Raw genomic sequence first — 19,886 nt, 5'->3', positions numbered from 1 at the left:
ACAAGTCGTTGGTATGGCCAACCGGCACTCAACAGCATCACAGGGGAGAGGAAGAAATTTAGGACCAAGGTGAGGCATGTATTTCACCAATGAGGACTTTCATTCATTAACATCACCTGGCCTCTTGTCCTTTTGGAAACTATTTGAATCCTTTCAAAGGCTGCATTTTAAAGCCTCGAAGTTGTCACTGTCACACTGTCCTTTTCAAAGGCTTTTATGTAAAAATCATTGCCTTGATTTTGAACAAGTAGTGCCACTAGGAACAAAATCAACTTGAGCAGTGGTTTATACAAAAATATTTTAAAACCTATTCGGAGTAGGCCACAGAATCAGCTGATGAGTGCCATTATCATCGGAGCATACTTCCTGATTTATATTATGTTGTGATATTGTTGCATTTTTTTAGCAGAGGGTTGATTCATTCATCGACAAAATATACTATTGGGTAGTGTGTCTATTAGATTATGCACCTTTAAAATGCATTCATTCTGTCACACTGAGAATAGAAATGTTACTGGAAAACACAATACCTTTCCACTGAGGGTCTTTCGGGCACTTTGAGATAATAAAAAAATTTAAGTGATATCTAAGATTATGATGGATATCATTGTCCCGGTAACCGGCATTTATTCGTAGTATATAAAAGTGCATTAAGTTAAAAACTTGTTTTGTCTGAAAGGCAGATTGTGTGCAGTACAACAAGTAGTCACTAGAGGGAGACACAGAACATCAAAATTACGAGCACCGTTTTATCAGTCATCAGGGTGGTGGTCGTGTTTGATATTTCAGGCACTATTGAAACAATTTCTTACAAAAAAGTAAACAGCATTTCACCTACTCTCCTTCCTCTTAAGGAGGTCCAGAATAGATAATTTCTGTAAATGGACAACCTTTAATGCACAGAATTACAGTCGTGTTTTATGCATGTAAGTCAACTAATGAGTGAACACTTTGTAAAATTAAAACATATTTCAGAACCTCGTTGGGTCAACGTTTAGGCCCTCTTAAAATTAGTGAATAAATTACATAACAGAGAGAGCGAGAGAGAGAGAGAGAGAGAGAGAGAGAGAGAGAGAGAGAGAGAGAGAGAGAGAGATTTAACAATAATGAATTTTATTAAGGTGATATTAAGTATGGGGCTCATAAGTGCTTCAATGAGGTTGTTTTAGGGTGTATGGGGGGCATTCCTCAAATTCTCCATTGACCAGATACACACACCCACGCACACAGAGACAAAGGCAAAGCGTTCATGGCTTCAGGCCGCACTGAGTCGACTGGTGCTGAGCTCCTTATTTAGACAAAGAAGCTGCAGTCACATCTCTCTCTGTCTTTACTGCCTTGTTTCTTAGTAAGGAATCCAAAGACTTTAAACTTGTGGTGCTTGTGATATGTTCAAAAAGTCAGGGAGCCATAATCCTATAACAGTATGAAGAGGGTTACTTCTTCAAACATGCAATTATTCACTGTCAGAGCTCGGAAGCATCTTTCCATGTCTGTTTGCACTCATCTTTAAAGGTCTACATCATGGGTGGCAAACTCCAGTCCTCGAGGAGAACTATCCTGAATGTTTTAGATTTTAATCTTAGTTATTAGGCTCTTGTAGAGCTTCCTAGTGAACTAATGATTTGAATCAAGTGTGTTGCAGCAGGAAGAGACAGTAAACAGGCAGGATGCAGGACAAGTAGCCCTCGAGGACTGGAGTTCGCTGATGCTGTTAATTCATGGCAATGGTGGCCTCACCATTACAGTGGGTGATGGCCCTGTGTAGTGATTGATTCCCAACCTGTGTGTTGTGGCACATTAGTGTTATTTGTGAGAAGATCAGATGTGCAGTGGAAAATTGTCCAATTTTTAAAGTCTGAAAAATTAATAATTTGCGAACAGTACAGTAATGTATCTTTGTTAAAGTGAAAGGCTAAACAACTAAATACAGATGGATATTCGTTTTGTTTCGTGTCAACTTCCCTTCCAAATCAAAGACGGACTTCTTCCTTGAAAATAGCCTTGCTGTTGTTTTTTTTCTTTTTTTTATTCGTCCAGAAAAGACAACAGAGGGGGTGGTTGAATTCTGCCGAGACATTCTCTGACCCCTTCTGCAACATCTTTAAAGATAAAACTGCACACAGCAGACAATGACGGTACACACATTGACAGTTCTGGCCATGCACCAGTAATGGTAGTCATACAAAATGTGCGTGACTGGACATCAGAATAAAAGTTGAAAATTAGACATGGGCAAAAACCCTCTAACATTTCAATGGTTTGGGTTACCCACATGGTCCCTACAGGCACCAGTTTACTCCCCAAGTACCACCGTTGGCCTGTTCTAAAAATACCTCATCAATATGATGGGACAGAAAAAGTAAACACTTGCAGTTCTTTGTAGATGCTTGTGGAGGCTCTCAGTCGTACAGGAAAGTTCCATCGTAGAAAGGGTTCCGTCAGTCGTCATCTGTACCTGTGGGTAAAAAACAAAAAACAACAAAAAAAAAAAACAAAAAAGTTCTTTGTAGAAATAAAAGTGTGACGTATTGATACTTCTCACTTTACTACTTTGTTAAATCGTGGTTGATAATAATTGTGAAAAATGATTAACATGATCTGTGTCTTCACAGAGATGAATAACATGAATTATTCATAATAAGACAATTAGTAAAGGGAGCCTGAACAAACAATCATTTCACAATTGTGCATCAAAATGGTATCCCTTTGCATTGATCAGTACCCAAGAAATCTGTTTCAAAAAGGATGGTGACCCCTGGGTTAGTTCACAGTCACAAATAACAGATAAAAATAGGGGCAATAAAGGGTTTAATCAACCAAACGTGTGTTTGCGGAAGAACGAAGTATCCAATTAACCCACACACAGAGAACATGCAGACTGCGAATCTTATAGCTGAGGAAGAGTGCAGATCACTGGTACATCGTGCTGTCTTGGAATGTTGTACTTTATATCATATTGTTTCTGGATAAATGCAAGTGTTCTTCATATTTTACATGGTGAAGGGATTGGGAATGTCTCTAAAACGTGGAATAAAAATATTTTACAAGTCTGAATTTATTTCTGAAAATATTATGATTAGATATATTTAAGGTTAGTGTCAGGTTAGGTTTAAATATGACAGTGCGAGCTTCATTTGTAGAGCAATGGCGGTGCAAAGTTTGACATTGAGTTCTTACAAAAAAGGTGGAATTTCAGGGGGCGGGGCTAAACATTCCGGAAGTGTACCGTGAGCCAATTGCAATCATACATGGATTAATGACAATTCACGTCAAGTAACGCAGTCTTCAAAGTATATTTCACATGTTGTAATACCATAATGTCCATATTTTCAACAACGTTTATCGTTATTCTGGTTGTGGGAGAGCTGCAACCTATCCTCGCAGACTTTTTTTGAGAGGCGGGGGACAATTGCAACGGGTTAAAAAAAGTCCCTAATGGTCGCCTGAGGCAACTTTTTTTTCCACCGGTGCACTTTCGTCCCTAAAGATTAACACCTAATCGTTTGTATAGTAAATATTTGATTTAATTCCTTTATTTGTGTTATGAGAAGTATTTTCTTGCGTTCCAAACTTTCCGTCTTGATTTGTTTCTGTTAAACAGACGAGGCCGAGTGGCAGAGAAAAGGAAAAGTTGAACAGACTCCACCCAGAAACAAGGCAGCGAACCGAGAGACAGCCAACGCTATAAAAATGAGTGGTTCCCACCCCCGTCTCCACCAGAGCACCGCGCCTGCTCCCAACGCTCTCTCCACGGACAAGGACGCCGAAATGCCCGCCACGGAGAAAGACCTGGCCGAGGACGCGCCGTGGAAGAAGATCCAGCAGAACACATTCACCCGCTGGTGTAACGAGCACCTGAAATGCGTCAACAAGCGAATTGGCAACTTGCAGACGGACCTCAGCGATGGCCTGCGGCTCATCGGTCTGTTGGAGGTGCTGTCCCAGAAGAAGATGTTCCGAAAGTACAACCAGAGGCCCACCTTCCGCCAGATGCAGCTGGAGAACGTGTCCGTGGCCCTGGAGTTCCTGGACAAGGAAAACATCAAGCTGGTGTCCATAGGTGAGTCACGATGCTTGAATCGGACGTCTTTATGGTGCCTTAACATTGCTGAGCACAAAGATGCTAATATGTAAGACATTGATCGAATCAATATACTCTGTTGCACAAAAGGTAAGAAACGCTTAGTTTTCCGACACAATATTCTGTTTGTTCTCATTGACATGTATGACTAATCACTTTTGACCAGGTGCAGTGATTAAATTGTGTCGCAATTACCCATTAAATCTCCGTAAAAGAGGAGACAGACGTTTTATTGCAACCCCATGAGCAACTATTTGGAACTGTAGAAATGCCAGTGCCGTCAAGCAGGTTCAGGAGGGCTACAAGAAAGTGTTAACGTTTGTCGGTGTTTAGTGAAAAAGCAGGCGGTTCCCCGTGTGTGTGCGCGTGTTGTCTGCATGGGACCATTGCTTTGTCCCCTCCTTTCTGCACTTGATTTGGGAGGACTGGGAAGAGGTCACTGCTTGCCGGCGGCCTGAACAGGGCTCGCCCACCTTGAGTCCAAACTGTGGGTCGGTATTTAGTTCAGGCAATCTCTGACCAGAGGAGGACTGATCCCGGATGAACCTGTTTGGACATATAGTATTAGGCCTATTGACTGTGCTATGCTAATGTTACGATGTGGGATGGGGTTTCCATGGTATGACAACTTTACTCCTGCCTGTTCACATCAGGTTGGGTCAAATGGAGTTTGCTTGGATGTAGCTTCTTGTATATTGATGGCTAGCATCCTAACAGCAGACTTTGAAATCATGGGGGAAGTCATTATGAGCTGACTTTTGTGACATCTCTGTGTAAATACTCAAGCGATGGTGGCGCTGCAATGAAAGAACCCACAAGAGCAATTAATAGGGTTTAGACCTCCATGAAGGCCAAATTATAATAACAGGTGGAAATCCATTTCTACTACCAAGCTTTGCAGCTAATACGATGCTCTATGTATGAAAGCTGGAACAAGAAACTAATAGGCAGCCATAATACTGCTATCTTTGGAACACTTGAATTCCCTCTAAAATGAAAATTATTGTCTTCTAAATTTGACACATGACAGAGAGTTGTTGACGGTTCTGATAAATTTGAATTTAAAAAAAAAAATCTGCAGCTGTATAAAACAAGGCTTCAGAATCTCAAAAGAAATAAAGCCATTGTTTCTGCTCACAAATTCTGTGGGCATGTCCATTGAATGCGTAAAACTACATCCTGATGAAAAATGCATAGTGCGTCTCGCAACTTTTATACCTACTACACATACCTATAATTTGAGCTCTGAAAATGTATTTGTGTAAAGTAGCAACATGACAAAAATGACAGTCAAAATGCTTTGTCTAATTGTAATGACCACGGGGATATCACCAATAGGAATGGACTGTCAACACAACAGCGTCCAAAATTATATTCAGTAGCTAATTTGATATCCTAAAAGAATCCCTAATTATTATGCCCTTGTTGATTAAAATGGTACTGAGTGCTGTGCTGGTGCTCACTGTTGGCAGGCAGGCGTGGCCACATGACGCACAGCCGATTAACATCACAAAAGCAACGCCTGTGTTACGTCCGTCCTCTTCCCAAACTCTCTTTCAAAGCCACGATACAATACAGTACATAAAACAATGAGCCTACCAAACACGTTTACTTAAGCGGAAATGAATCTGCACAAACTCACGTCTGATGCCTGTTGCTGCTTTTAGCTGGCGAAGGTCTGCTCTGCACACATGTAATCAGTGCTATGTGACTTTGTCCTCAGACTGGATATCTTCATTTTGCTCTTGTTTTTCCCCCGGAGTCCTACAGCGGGTGGCACTTGTTTGTCACCTGCGCATGTGTGCTTTGCAAGCTTTGAGCGCTTATAATTGGCACTCTGTGGCTCAGTCACGCAAATCTGAGATTTTGCTCTTTATTCGCAACAGCAATTGATTTTAAACTGATTGGTCAATACCTGAGCCCTTAGGTGCTGTGATGTTATTTTCAGTCAACAGCAAGTAGCAGAGATGGATAAAAATGGGTGGATTTTGCTGCCTAATTCTTACTACACAATAGTAATCAGAATTTCTTTTTTAGATTGGTGGGAGCGTGTATACCATATTGTAATACTTTTTTTTTTTTTTTAATTCCACTTTAAGAGCACCTCAAGACAAAGTGGGGACAGACACTCAAGACTACCATGGGGAAATAGACTGGTCCTCTGCCTGACACCAGTCTGGCAATGTCCATGTTCGACCAATTAAAGATGACCTTGAAGTTGGTCTCAATACAGTTCCATTCCATTTCTGCTGGTGGCAGTAATGAATGTTGTGCCCCACGACAGCTGAAAACAAGCAAAGCATTTCACTCTTGCGGAATTAGCATTTGATCAATTAACAAATAAAAAAAAATGGTATGTGTGGAAGGATACCTTGATGCAATCTGATTCATACAAATGAAACAAGGTAAAGTAGGTAGATTAAGATTTGACGGGACGTTGTATTGAATTGTATCTTGTCAGACATCTTCTATATTGTCATTAGGGTCACAGGTCGCAGCCGACTTGACAGAAAGGTAGAGTACACCCTGGACTGGTTGCCAATCAATTACCGGGGGTATTGTAGGTAAAGAACCACTGGCACTCACGTTCACACCTCTCGACAATTTCGAGTCTTTTGTTAGCCTTACAACGTATTGATACTTGTGACTCAAATTGCTCTTGAATTTCTACTCCGCCTCTGCAGGTGATGAAACACCACTTAAATTGTTATTTGCAACTGGAAGCAAAAATCCCACGTAACGCTTGTGGAATAGAAATTTTAGCAGTTGAAAAATAGTGTAATCAGTACAGCCTTGGCACAAGCTAACACATTTTTTATTCTCTGGCCCATGCTGCATCCCCTCAGTGTTTTATGAAATTGTCTTTCGGGTGTGCCTACAACGCACAAGCATGGGTGAAAATTTAACCTGTGCAATGTGTTGTTCTTACTAGAGTTAGTCTTCCTAAGTCCAGAGGCAAGGTTTACTCTTTTACCTTCCATGTCTTTCTCTGGGAGCATGTCCACGGAACATCCGCGGTGACAAAGACAATAAAAGGGTTGGTGACTTGAGTAGCTGTGAATCAGACACAAGTGACATCTGTGGGGTCGGAGATTGGTGGGTGGGGGGGGGGATTTCTGGCACACTTTGTACTTCCCATATGCTCACAAACTGTTTCCAGCAAGCAGCAGGTGAGACTGCACACTGAGTCACAGCTCTGGGCAATTGTCAGTCATGGCAGCATATCCTCCATGTAAATTCCTTTTCTAGCACCCGTATAGTGTTTTAATTCTTATTTGCACCCCCCCCCCCCTCAGAAAATTTGAACCTTATGGATCATTGATAGGTCTTTTGAGGGGGGTGGGGTGATCCCAGCTGACTCACCCTTCTCCAGCTTCTCCTTTTTTGACTAGTCGAATCGGTGGATGAGAGAGCAGCCCACTTTGCTCTTGTGCTTCCTTCTCTCATTGCACAAAGTGGACACACCCTTCCAGCCACCCTCACCACAATTTAGCACAAACTGCCATCGCAACGTATCCTACTACTTGGAGGTCTTTTTTTTCCTTTTTTCACCACTGTCCTAATTTTACTCTTGGTGCGTCTTTTACAACTTTTGTTTGTGGTCTCAAAGTGTTGATCATGTAACATGCTGCGGATGAGTCTGGAATACCAACCCACAAACACAAGGAGTGTTCCAAAAAATGTGGAGCCACTATTTTTTGAATTCGAGATTGTTGTTGGCTCTGTAGATTTAGACCTTTTGGTGACAATGTTTAACGTGAAATTTAAAATGTACCTGCACTTAGTGTTTTTACATGATGTTGTCATACGATATACTTTGCATGGTGCGGTGTGTAAATAAATATGGCCTACGTGATCCTGGCATGGACATAATCAGTTGCTCATTAAGAATTCTGTCAATTGTCAGTTATTGTTGATTAGTTCCACATAATTGAATATTGTTAATCAAGTTTGGAACTAGTTTTCGGGGTTTTAAGGCGAATAACATTATCAGACATTGAGTAGTTGGGGTGCGTCCATGCAGACCTTCCTAACGGCAAGTCTTGCATGAATCATTTTAAACATGGCATTAAAGTAGAACATTTGCAACAATGCTTTAAATGGGGGGGGGGGGAATGTGATACGAAGGATACTTTTGCTACTGATTGTCTATGTATGGGTGTATATAGACATACACTGCTCACCATAATTACCGGCCCCCCTGGTTAAGATGTGTTCTTTCGCTTTGAATAAATTCAGTTTCAAAGGAAAATCCAACCTTTGATTCAAGTGCATCTATTCTGTGTGTGTGTGTGTGTGTGTGTGTGTGTGTGTGTGTGTGTGTGTGTGTGTGTGTGTGGTGGAATGGTAAGAACTCATTTTGCCTCAAATAAGTATCAGGAAAAAAAATGTCTGCACGTGAGAAAATCAAATAGCACTCACTTTGCAATTCGCATTAACACGCACATCTCCACACATCCTCTTTTAGTCTGACGTGCTACCATTGGATCAGCTTGGTATGTGTGACGTGTGAATGACTCGGAGGTGAAGTTTGATCTGTCAAAGTCCAAGGTTCACCTTTCTGGCACACAGTCATTTTAGCAAGTATTCTACTGAAGCTCCAACCCACTAGCTATCATCTGCTTGAGACATCCGGTGTGCGTCTTCCAAGTGCGTCATCACACGCCTGTTTGAGTGAGCTTGAACATTCCCACTTGGCATCATCCTGCCTGTTGTAAGATAGTTTATCAATTAAACCGTAATCTCCTGCATGCCGTCTTTGCAGATTCTCCAAGTTTCTTGTGAGCAGCATATTTGAATTTCTATTAAACATTTTTATTTATATAAAAAAAATAAACAAAAAGAAGTCCTTGTTTGCCCTGAACTACAATTGACGTGCCTGAGCCTGCATGTTGGATGTAAACACAAGTGTGGTGCAACTTTGCAACTGGTTGTTCTCTTGCCTGTTGCCTTGGGCTGAGAAGGCAGGTTGAGACACATGCGCGTGTGGCAACAGCCGTCTTATTTCGTAATGGTGTAATGGAAACAAGGAAATGTAAACAGCATTGCGTATGGACACTAAAAGTCCATGAAATTTGAATTGTCTCGGTACTGTGCCAGGTGGCCGGGTAGGGTGCTGCGAAAGATTTTACTCCTTAAGTAGAGTCGAACAGCTGGTGTAGTGTTTTAAAAGAAAAATACAAAGTCAATAAAATAATCCTTTAAGCGTCAGATGGGGATATTGAAGCATACAGCTAAAGATGACTCCGGTTGGGAGGAGGAACATTAACAATTCAGTGTTTTGGTAGCAGCCGATTAAGCGCATTGCACTGAGACTATGGATGACAAGCATTCAGTTTGGTTGTGGTAGTGTTGGGTGCGTGACTGACAAATTAAAAAGATACATTGCAAATACATACATACATGCTGGCAAGATGGAGTCTTTCTCATTTCCTTGGCACAGTCAAACCGTAATGTGAAGAAAGTCTGATCACTCTTTTTCTTAAGATCTAGTGTTTCATCCTGTGAGTTAAGTTACTGGATTTCAAAGTTTGTGGAGCTGGTGATTGTATTGTATAATAGTAGTAATAATAATAATAATAAGCAATAGTTAGCAAATTCATCACATCACTCTTCAGATGGTATCACACCAAGGTACATTTTATATACCAATTGTAATTATATATTGTAGAACACTACATATTCTACTTTTTAGTCTGAATATTCTGCCGCAGAAGTACGATGGACCAGCGATTAGCATGTCTGCCTCAGAAATCTGAGGTTCAGGATCCAAATCTTGGCTCTGGCCTTCTTTTGTGGAATTCTCCTGTGTTTGTGGTGGGTATCTCAGTGTGCTCTGGTTTTGTCTCGCCTTAAAAAAAACAAACGTAGTGTTCATTCAGAGTCCATGAGTGTCTTTGCCTTCGCCTTCGGCCCTCTCAGCTGGGATAGACTTCAGCTTAACAATTGACCTAAAGAAGTTAGGTCATATAAAAACTGGCTGGATAGATGGGGCATAAGATGAGAGAGGAATGCATTTGCAAGTTTTGCTATTCTCGTCCAAATGATCACTTCCTGCCAGCTCCTTATCGTTGGCATAACTTCCTGTCTGCAAAGCCAAGAAGGGGGACTCCTCGAGGGGGTTGTGAGCATAAGTAGAATGTGCATTCTCATTCCATTCAGTGGCATTCGGCCTGTTGCATGACATCAGTGTTGGAAACGTGCCCCTACGCCCCACTCCTCATAATCAAATCGAGCAAGAGACATGAAGCCACAGTTGGAGTCGCAAAGAAATGTGTCTTATGTAATGGAATCATATTATATACAATCAAAGATAACCAGGGTGCAATGCTGGAAATGTTCTGTGTTTTTTGAGCTCATCAATGTCCTACAAATGCAAACTTGTGTGCTTGCTCAGTGTTACCAGATGCTTCCATGAAAAACCACCTGATTGAAGCCACATGGTGTTTATTAAAGCCCCTCATTCATCGTTATATGCGCTGCCTCCTCATCACCCTCAGCCTTAGCTAGTCTGCCCTTGCAGCCCACTTGGCCCAAATCTCTCCATTTTGACCCAATCTGCTTCAACCGTCATTTTCACCGTAGTGTTCCCTCACTTGAGCAAAGCACATCCATGCTTGTGCAAGATTGAACAAACCCAAAAATCCCACACTGCACTTCTACATTTTTTTTCTTCTTTAGGTCTTCCACCCTCCCAGTCTCACTTCCCCCAATCTTCCCAAAACCCTCCTCCCTCTTTTGTAACCAGAGCCCGTGGAATGGGAGGGCCGCCAAGATCCAGTTGCTTCTGCCCTTTTAAGGCGAAAAAAACCAGGGGGAACGTTTTCCAGTCACAGGGAGAGAGGCGAGGGAGAGAAGAGACAGGGGCAGTGAGTGAGTGAGTGCAAATGGCAGAAAGGAAAATGAGGAAGTGTAGTAGATCCACTGTGGCTTGTTTAAGGGAGGGAGGCAAGTGGAGGAGGAAGGGAAGGGCCCGAGAGAGCAGGTCAAAGCGAACTGTGAGGCTGCAAAATGCATTCATGTTGTAAAGTCAAACATGCTAATGAGACCCTTAAAATTCTTATGTTACTAAATATAATCCAAAAGCCAATATGAAGATAAAACACAAAGTTGATAAATTTGTTTGGTAGATTGTCTCTGGAAAAAAAATATTTAAAAAATATATTAAATATTCTGACATAATTGATCTTTTGGTTATCTTTGGCTTGCAAGTTATCAGTAAAAATGACGAAATGAGATGTTTGGAGTTTTACAGTACACATGGGGCTGGGAAATATGATAGTGATAAATTACAGCTGGGTTTACTGCGCATAGTTACTTTGTCAGACATGGCAGAAATGTGTTTGATGGCAACAGCCAATCAGTCGACCTTTTCCTGCTCTACTTTGATTTGCTAGTTGAAGAAAGTAAACAAAGTAATACGAACATCATTACAACGTAAGGGACTTAATGAATCTGTACGTTATCACGGTAGTTTGTTCCAGCCATTTCCAATTAAATGGCCACCAACTATGATGTATGAATATTTATAGATGTAATACAATATAAACATGACAATTACAAATACGTGTACACAGAATGAAGAAAACATTCAGGCAGAAAATGAAAATTGCAGTGTCCTGAAGCCCTTACAATCATCTTTCAGTCTGTTGGCCTCAAACTCTGCCGTGATTTAGTTGCCATTATGATTGTCGAAATCACTGACTTTGCCAATTCGTAGTCTCAGCTGAGCGCCATCTGGGAGACTCCCATTCGAAAGTGAGAGACAATTTCAGCCTTTCCAGACAGCGAGATTTGTTTTACCAGATATGTTTTCTGACCATGCGCTCAGGACCGCGCCGTGCCTCTGGAAGTACCGCAATGTACGAGTCAGTCGGTAACATTTCTAGGTAACAAAAGGGAATCCCGCACTGTACATTTTGTTCATAAGCCAGGTCGTGGCGGCAGCGGTTAGCTTCACGCGGCTCGCAACAAAGGAGATATGGGGCGTCTTTATTGGAAGTGCGTTCATTGATGATAAATTTGCTATTCATGCATTGTCATAATTGCCTCTATTTGGAGTTTTACAGTACACATGGGGCTGGGAAATATGATAGTGATAAATTACAGCTGGGTTTACTGCGCATAGTTACTTTGTCAGACATGGCAGAAATGTGTTTGATGGCAACAGCCAATCAGTCGACCTTTTCCTGCTCTACTTTGATTTGCTAGTTGAAGAAAGTAAACAAAGTAATACGAACATCATTACAACGTAAGGGACTTAATGAATCTGTACGTTATCACGGTAGTTTGTTCCAGCCATTTCCAATTAAATGGCCACCAACTATGATGTATGAATATTTATAGATGTAATACAATATAAACATGACAATTACAAATACGTGTACACAGAATGAAGAAAACATTCAGGCAGAAAATGAAAATTGCAGTGTCCTGAAGCCCTTACAATCATCTTTCAGTCTGTTGGCCTCAAACTCTGCCGTGATTTAGTTGCCATTATGATTGTCGAAATCACTGACTTTGCCAATTCGTAGTCTCAGCTGAGCGCCATCTGGGAGACTCCCATTCGAAAGTGAGAGACAATTTCAGCCTTTCCAGACAGCGAGATTTGTTTTACCAGATATGTTTTCTGACCATGCGCTCAGGACCGCGCCGTGCCTCTGGAAGTACCGCAATGTACGAGTCAGTCGGTAACATTTCTAGGTAACAAAAGGGAATCCCGCACTGTACATTTTGTTCATAAGCCAGGTCGTGGCGGCAGCGGTTAGCTTCACGCGGCTCGCAACAAAGGAGATATGGGGCGTCTTTATTGGAAGTGCGTTCATTGATGATAAATTTGCTATTCATGCATTGTCATAATTGCCTCTACCTGTATTTGACAGCCACCTTACTTTATTTATCCATATGGAAAGATGGATAAGTCTTGAGTTTTTGAAATTTGTCAACTTTAATACGCAAATGGCTGCTGTCTACAAGACTGCTTTTTTTTTTCTCTCACAGGAGAACAATTTTACAAGCATGTTCTACATACCCATCAGTTTCCGGACAAGCTGCTAAGAAATGATTGTTAAATTTTCACTTATCCAGAATTATTGTTTGGCTCTGGTGGAGGACTCTGCTGAACTGTGTTGTTTTGTTCCATTGGAATTTAGAAAATCTACTTAACTTTCATAGGAATTGAAATTACAACAAAATGCCTGTCTGAATTTGTATGAGTAATGGACATGGATGGCCCTCTTCAAATGCTTCAGTACACTGTAAAATCTTGCTGATGCTTTTGCTGTTCTTTCTCCCGTCCGGTTCTATCATTCCCTCTTGATGTTTGTGATGCTGAGAGATGTTTGTGATGTCTGTAGGGTCAGAGGTTGCGATGATGTCATGACTGTGACGCTCGAATCGGGGGCTGATGGCTGCACAAACACGCCATCTCGTTGAGTCATGGGAGTTTTTTTTTTTGGGGGGGGGGGGCGGGCAGTCTGTCACACTTACACACATGCACAAAGGGGCTATGAATCAGCAGACGGGGATTATGTAGCAGTCTGTGTCCGTATATGGGCTCTGTCTGAGCTGGTGTGGTCTGACAGGAATGCTGGCACATTCCTCGCATGTTTTGTGGGGAAAGAGAAAGGCATGTATCAAACAGCAAGGCAGATTATTAAAGTGTGAAACACTGTGTCCTTAAGCAGGAGAAGAATTAAGTGTTACGACACATTGACTGCTTAAAAAGTCCCTCAGATAGGTTAGTGTGAACACACACACATATATAAATAACACTTTTGATTCTGTGTCAATACTTTAATTACCTCCCCAAGGAAGTTGTTTTCATACAGTAGGTGCGTGGGTTTGTATTCACCCTCGAATCTCTGCAGCATAGGATGTTGTACATAATCCTGGACACAAGATTGTATAATGGGCAGGTATTCTTCCAACAATGTAGCCATTGAATTTGGAATATTAAAAAATAATAATGCAAAATTAAAGTATATTTAAAAAAAAATGCTGTGTCTCACACTTGTGAATGTTTTAACAGCGTTAATTGCAACAACAGAAGAAATTACACCAAACAGTTCAGCCAGTATAGTGTCCCCTCAAAAGAAACATACAGCTATTCAAGTCTAACGTCAATATTTTTTTGTAGGCATTTTTCTAGCACTTCCGAATAGTTCACCAGAGCTGGTGAATGTTGGAGACTGGTCCTCCACTGTCCACTGGAGGATACCACACAGATACTCAATAAGGTCTAGAGACAGGGTCAGGGCAAAGCAGTTCATCATGTTTACCCTTAGCCCTCGTTATCAAGGCAGTGGTCGACTTGGAATTGTGTTATGGGGAATTTCCAAGTTGGAATGCTGCTCCACAGCACAGTCTCCAAAGGGAAAGAGATCATTCTCTAATCCAGTATGTCATAGGATGCATTCATGGTTTCCTCAGCGCCCTGTAGCTCCTTAGCCCTGGCTGCACTCATGATTTTGTCCTAGACCGTGACACTCATGCTTGGACCATCAGAGCCAAATAAATTTGTCTTGGTCTTATCAGACCACAGGACATGGTTTGAGATAATGTCCTTTTTCTGTAAATTTCAATCAACATTTTCGCTGTTAAGACACTGAAGCCTTTTGCCCATTGATTTAGTTAGGAGTACACAAAAATTAAACCTTTGTGGTGCTTCTGGTTCTGGTATAGTTTTTTGCACATGGCTCTCCTGCAGGCAGAGAGTCTTCATAGCTTGTTTGGAGGGATAAGCAGGCCAAAAGATTGTCCGAAATTAGTCTGCCTTGCCTGATATAAAGAACCCTGCTTGCAAAACGGCACCGTCAGAGTTGAGAGAGGTGAGAGTGCGGCAGACAGGTTAGCGATTGTGACACGTCCAAACAACTTCACTTCAAATAAAAATTTAATGAGTGTAAATTACTTAGTGACAAGCTAGCTTGTTCCCCACTGTTTCATTTAACGAGGTCATACACAGTGTTGTTTCTCCATGAGAGAAGGCACACCCGTACCCAACAACTACGCAGCTGTGTGGACTTGCTATTTGTGCCTGCACAAGCCTATAAATAACGATGTAGATGTTGTTATATCTTGTTTGCCGTCAAATAAATTGAGTGTATCAAACAGAGGAATCTCTAATTTTATGGTCATGCTTATGGGCTATTCACCCAAATTGGTACCATTTTTATAAAGCGTCCCGCACATGGGTATGTCTTGTGTTTTAAGTTAACATTCAATTAGCGTAAATGTCATTGTGCCTGCATTTGCTTATTTTGTGCTAAAAACCCAATAAAAGTTTCAGTATGAAAAATTGACATGGCAAAACAATTTCTGAGATGAACCAATACACATTGACATACATGGTCAATATGTGTATCATCAAATGTCGTGCTGAGAAAAGATACAGAGCTAAGTTTATTTTGAGAGTATTGCAAAATAGCATTTGGCACTGATTTGGTGGAATGGTTCCTATAGCATAAGCATTGGTGTATGTTTATTTCTATAGTAGTCTGAGAAAAATCAGATGCACTTTTTTTTTCCCCCTTAATGCATTGCTAAAGTACTGGATCGGGACTGTACCAAAGACTCGACTTGGGTGTCAAAAAAGCATGATAGGGACATCGCGAGTAGGGACCCACCCTTCTTTTGACTCACTGGCATTCTTACTGCTTGTTCTGACGTGTGGTGTACTTCAAATACACAAGGCATCCCACATCAGTTATAAGTAGTTGTATCTGTTTGTTTTCATCAACATTCTTCACCCCAATGGCCTTTTTTCGATTCTATTGCACTTCTTGTTCATTGGTTTTTCTGTCATCACCTTTTTCCTTCTTTGTAACCACTGCAGAGTGATTTGACTCTGGGTTTTTATGGTGATCCACAAATTCAGTGTTCCCCCAGTGAGGGTGACCAAAGCAGGGCCTTTTTGTCTGACTTGTTCAAAGTCATTGTGAGGAGTGTATTTTTCCACTGGTGCACCGGACATCTTGTGACATATCACACCCCACTAATGGGGTACTATTTTAATACAGATTTCTTGGATCACTTGGACGTATGTCTACAGCACTTAATTTACACAGTTTGTCGGAGCTTAAACAGACATACTTATGTAGACTAGCAGTCTTGATTAGCATCAGTTGGGATGTGTGCGCACACACACACACACACACCAGCCCCACCTTTTCCTCAAGGCTTATCCTCAAGTTTGAGATCACTATTCCGATCAACCCCATCTTTTGCAACATGTAAGCGCACGCCTCTGACCGTGTTACAAGCTGTATGTGTGTACATGTCATTTATCTTTTGCCCAGCCATTTTATCCTCCTTTCCTGAGTCTTGTCTCAACACATACAATATTTGTCAAATGTTGAGAGCAGCAGGATTCAGGTTTTGTGTGCTGATATGCCACTGTCAGCGGCTTTGACCGCATGTTAGGGAAGATGTTCAAAGAATGCTGTGCGGTTTGGTTTGGTTTTTCTGGTCATGTTGACAATTGCAGATTTTCGATCTTCTCTCATGTGTCACACAATCTCCTCCCACTCAAATTAACTTTTGTTCTGTAAGGTAGACAACTTGAAAAGGTTGGGAGTGGATAAATCTAATCAAAAGGTTGATCCCCTTTTCACTGTTTTGAATAAGCTCCCCCCACCTTTTTGTTTTTCACTAAGGAAATCCAAAATCACAATTACTTGTTTGTAGAAGGTGTAACTGTAACTAGGACTGGAACCAGTCATTTAATTGCAGAGGTGCTGATTATTTAGTCCAAAGTATTTTGTGACATGAGCAATTAGAAAACGCACTCATTCTTCTAGAACTCCTCCAGGCATTATTCTACGCACTACAGCACTGGGAATTGAGAGAGATTGTACCATTGTGACATTGATATGGTGCTCAGGGGCCACCATCTCTGTGGATATTTAATTAAAAAAAAAAGAATCATAGTTGACCATCCGTGATTGAGCGACATCTTATAAGCTGGCGCATTATGTAAAAGGACATTTTTTACTTGCCTCTGAAGTTGGAGCTGAGAAGTTTGTAGTTGGTTAACATCGGTGCTAGCAAAGCATTTATTGGACCATGTATCCATGCCTAAGTGTTTGATCGTGTTACTATGCACAGTATAATCAAGCTTTTTGCTCGACTTGGACTGAGGCGACTGGTTATGCCACACTTAGTATACTGCGTGTGTATGCCATACTCAAGCTTGTGCGTGCCTGTGTCGACATGCTTCTTCGGTGAATCAGAATGTCTACTTCGGACAAGGTTCACATAAAATGATTCTTGTACATGTTGTGCTCCAAATTTCCTCTTGGGTGCTTGTAATTAGTCCTAATTTTTTTTTCTTTTAATCTATTATGTCAACCACAAATTCTATTGGTATTGAGGACATGTCTGGCATGTTGATATTGAATTATTGCCCAGCCTTAGTCCTTCTTAATTTATTTTTTTTGACCAGATTTTCTACTGGCAAATCACATAAGTTTCCTTTTTATTTTCCGGCACAAAAAAAAAAACACACATCTTGAGTTAATAATTCTTTAAGCGCACAAAGAGCGAATTTGTACTCAACAATTTTTACAGCCTTTCTCTCAACAACCCTTTTAAATGGTCATATCAAAACTGAATGTTCACATTAAAGAGTTCAAACGTGAATACTTTAAATCTTTTTTTGGTTTTGTCTAGACTCCAAAGCCATCGTTGATGGGAATCTGAAGCTCATCCTCGGACTGATCTGGACCTTGATCCTGCACTACTCTATCTCCATGCCAATGTGGGATGAAGAGGAGGAGGCAGATGATGGTAGACAGAAGACCCCCAAGCAGAGGTTGTTGGGATGGATTCAGAACAAACTCCCTGAGCTTCCTATCACCAACTTCAACCGGGACTGGCAGACTGGCCGGGCTCTGGGGGCCCTGGTCGACAGCTGTGCTCCAGGTGACTTCTTTAAGGCCTGTATATTTTAGTTTATAAGCAGAGAGGTCAAATGGATGAGAAGGACCACAATGTGAAGTTGCATGCATTATGCAAACCAAATGTATCAAGTTTACCATATAGCTCTGATTTAATACAAAGCACACTTGACACATCAGGCAAAAACTTGGAGTGAAGATCAGGGTCAGGTCAAGGCAAGTGTTTGAGTTAAAGCCTTTAATGAGCGAAACAGAAAGGGTGGAGGGAGCTTATTCTGATAAATCATAGTGAGTGGGAGGTGAATAAGAGGAGGATGATTTGATGTAGAGATAAAATTAAAAAAATGGATTTTTGGGATATTTGGCATACCACCACACCCTCAAGTGGCAGAAAAGCCTTTTGTTTCCTTGCAAATATACTCCCAAATACTGCACCATAAGTCAGGCAAATATTGAACATTCTGGAAATTAAGAGAATTCACAGTTCAATACAAACAAAAGAATAGCTGTAGTGGAGGCATATAAATGTTGGCCTTGTGCCCAATTACAGTCATTGCCAGTAGTCAGTTTAACTGGTACCAATGTCATGTTGATGGCCTAATTTATTAATTCCTTAAAACAATAGAAAAACATTCATAGTGTTGCACCTCATTTGATGCTTGATAATGTATTGAAATGCATTTACTTCCCACAGCAAAGCGTTTGCATATAAATACATTCGATGCCGATTTAAACAGTTTGTCGTATTTCCTTTGCTGCATCCCTCAAGTCTGTCTCGAACACTATTTGTATCATCTTTGATGCTCCCCCCAGGTCTGTGTCCTGACTGGGACCAGTGGGATCAGACTAAACCTGTGGATAATGCCCGCGAGGCCATGCAGCAAGCTGATGACTGGCTCGGTATACCTCAGGTGAAGTGACGAATCACTTCGACACCGTAAATGTGACTTGCAAACTAGAGAAGTACAAAGAGCCAGGCAATTTATCAACCTATGTCATGTGAACAATTAAACGCTCCTTTGTTCAATTTAGGTGAGCTTAGATGCATCCTATTAAGATTTGCCCAAGTGAGGCATTGGAGAGCTGATGACATGGCTGGCTAAACTTTAAAACTTATTTTTATTGCGGAAAAGAAGTTGTGTAAATGTGTGCCACTCAAAGTTCACACAGTGCATTTTGACTTTATTGAGGTAGAATCATAACTGGACTTTTTGTGATTTGTGGTTGCACCCCACATGCAACACTGTCAGTCAGCAGTGGGCCAAGAGGATCATTGTGTCCTCATTCTCACGTATTCTCCCCTTTGGGGCTTATCTAGCTGAACGTATTAGTGTAGTTTCAAAATGCATAAGTGTGGGCATTGCAGTTGCCTGTGTTGTGTTGTGCTCACTGGCACAGAGTTGGCAGCGAGCACAGCATTGCGTGCTCAAACTTGGCTGTGTGGTCGCTGCTGTTTCCGCCCACAGCTATCCTTCGGCGAAGAAGAGCCTTTGTGTCAGTCTTTGCGGACTGTTTCTAAAAGACAAAGGGCATGTGTACTTCGTTGGGTGCATTCCAAAAATTTTTTTTTGCGGGGGACATGTTCGTAAGTTGCAGGTACTCTACAAAGTGCAAATAACTAAATGTTTCCAATAGGCATGTGCAGCTGTAGCCTCCCTGTTCTCATCAACAAATGCTGACTTAATGACAAGATTTTGTTTTATTTTTAAAATCTTGTGTTACCCTCCTAGGTCATAACCCCTGAGGAAATTGTTGACCCCAATGTGGACGAGCATTCCGTCATGACTTACCTGTCCCAGTTCCCGAAGGCTAAACTGAAGCCCGGTGCACCACTACGACCCAAACTCAACCCCAAGAAAGCTCGTGCTTATGGGCCAGGTTAAAAAAAAACAAACCCCCCCCCC

At 41.4% G+C, this 19,886-nt stretch overlaps 1 protein-coding gene across 1 annotated transcript in view; it reads left to right on the top strand.

Moving 5' to 3' along the window:
* The window catches only part of flna (filamin A, alpha (actin binding protein 280)), a 46,117-nt gene that overhangs the window by 2,119 nt on the left and 24,112 nt on the right, over positions 1-19,886 (top strand). The window contains exons 2-5 of the mRNA XM_019891374.1: positions 3,605-4,063; positions 17,756-18,007; positions 18,796-18,893; positions 19,713-19,860. Of these exons, the coding sequence (XP_019746933.1) occupies positions 3,694-4,063; positions 17,756-18,007; positions 18,796-18,893; positions 19,713-19,860 (868 nt within the window). The 5' untranslated portion in view covers positions 3,605-3,693. The remainder of the gene's footprint in view (positions 1-3,604; positions 4,064-17,755; positions 18,008-18,795; positions 18,894-19,712; positions 19,861-19,886) is intronic.

The sequence above is a fragment of the Hippocampus comes genome, unplaced genomic scaffold, assembly GCF_001891065.2.
Source record: "Hippocampus comes isolate QL1 unplaced genomic scaffold, H_comes_QL1_v1.1 scaffold174, whole genome shotgun sequence".
Taxonomy (NCBI): Eukaryota; Metazoa; Chordata; class Actinopteri; order Syngnathiformes; family Syngnathidae; genus Hippocampus; species Hippocampus comes.
Note: the sequence above shows the minus strand (reverse complement) of the source record. Positions and strands in the feature narration are given on the sequence as shown.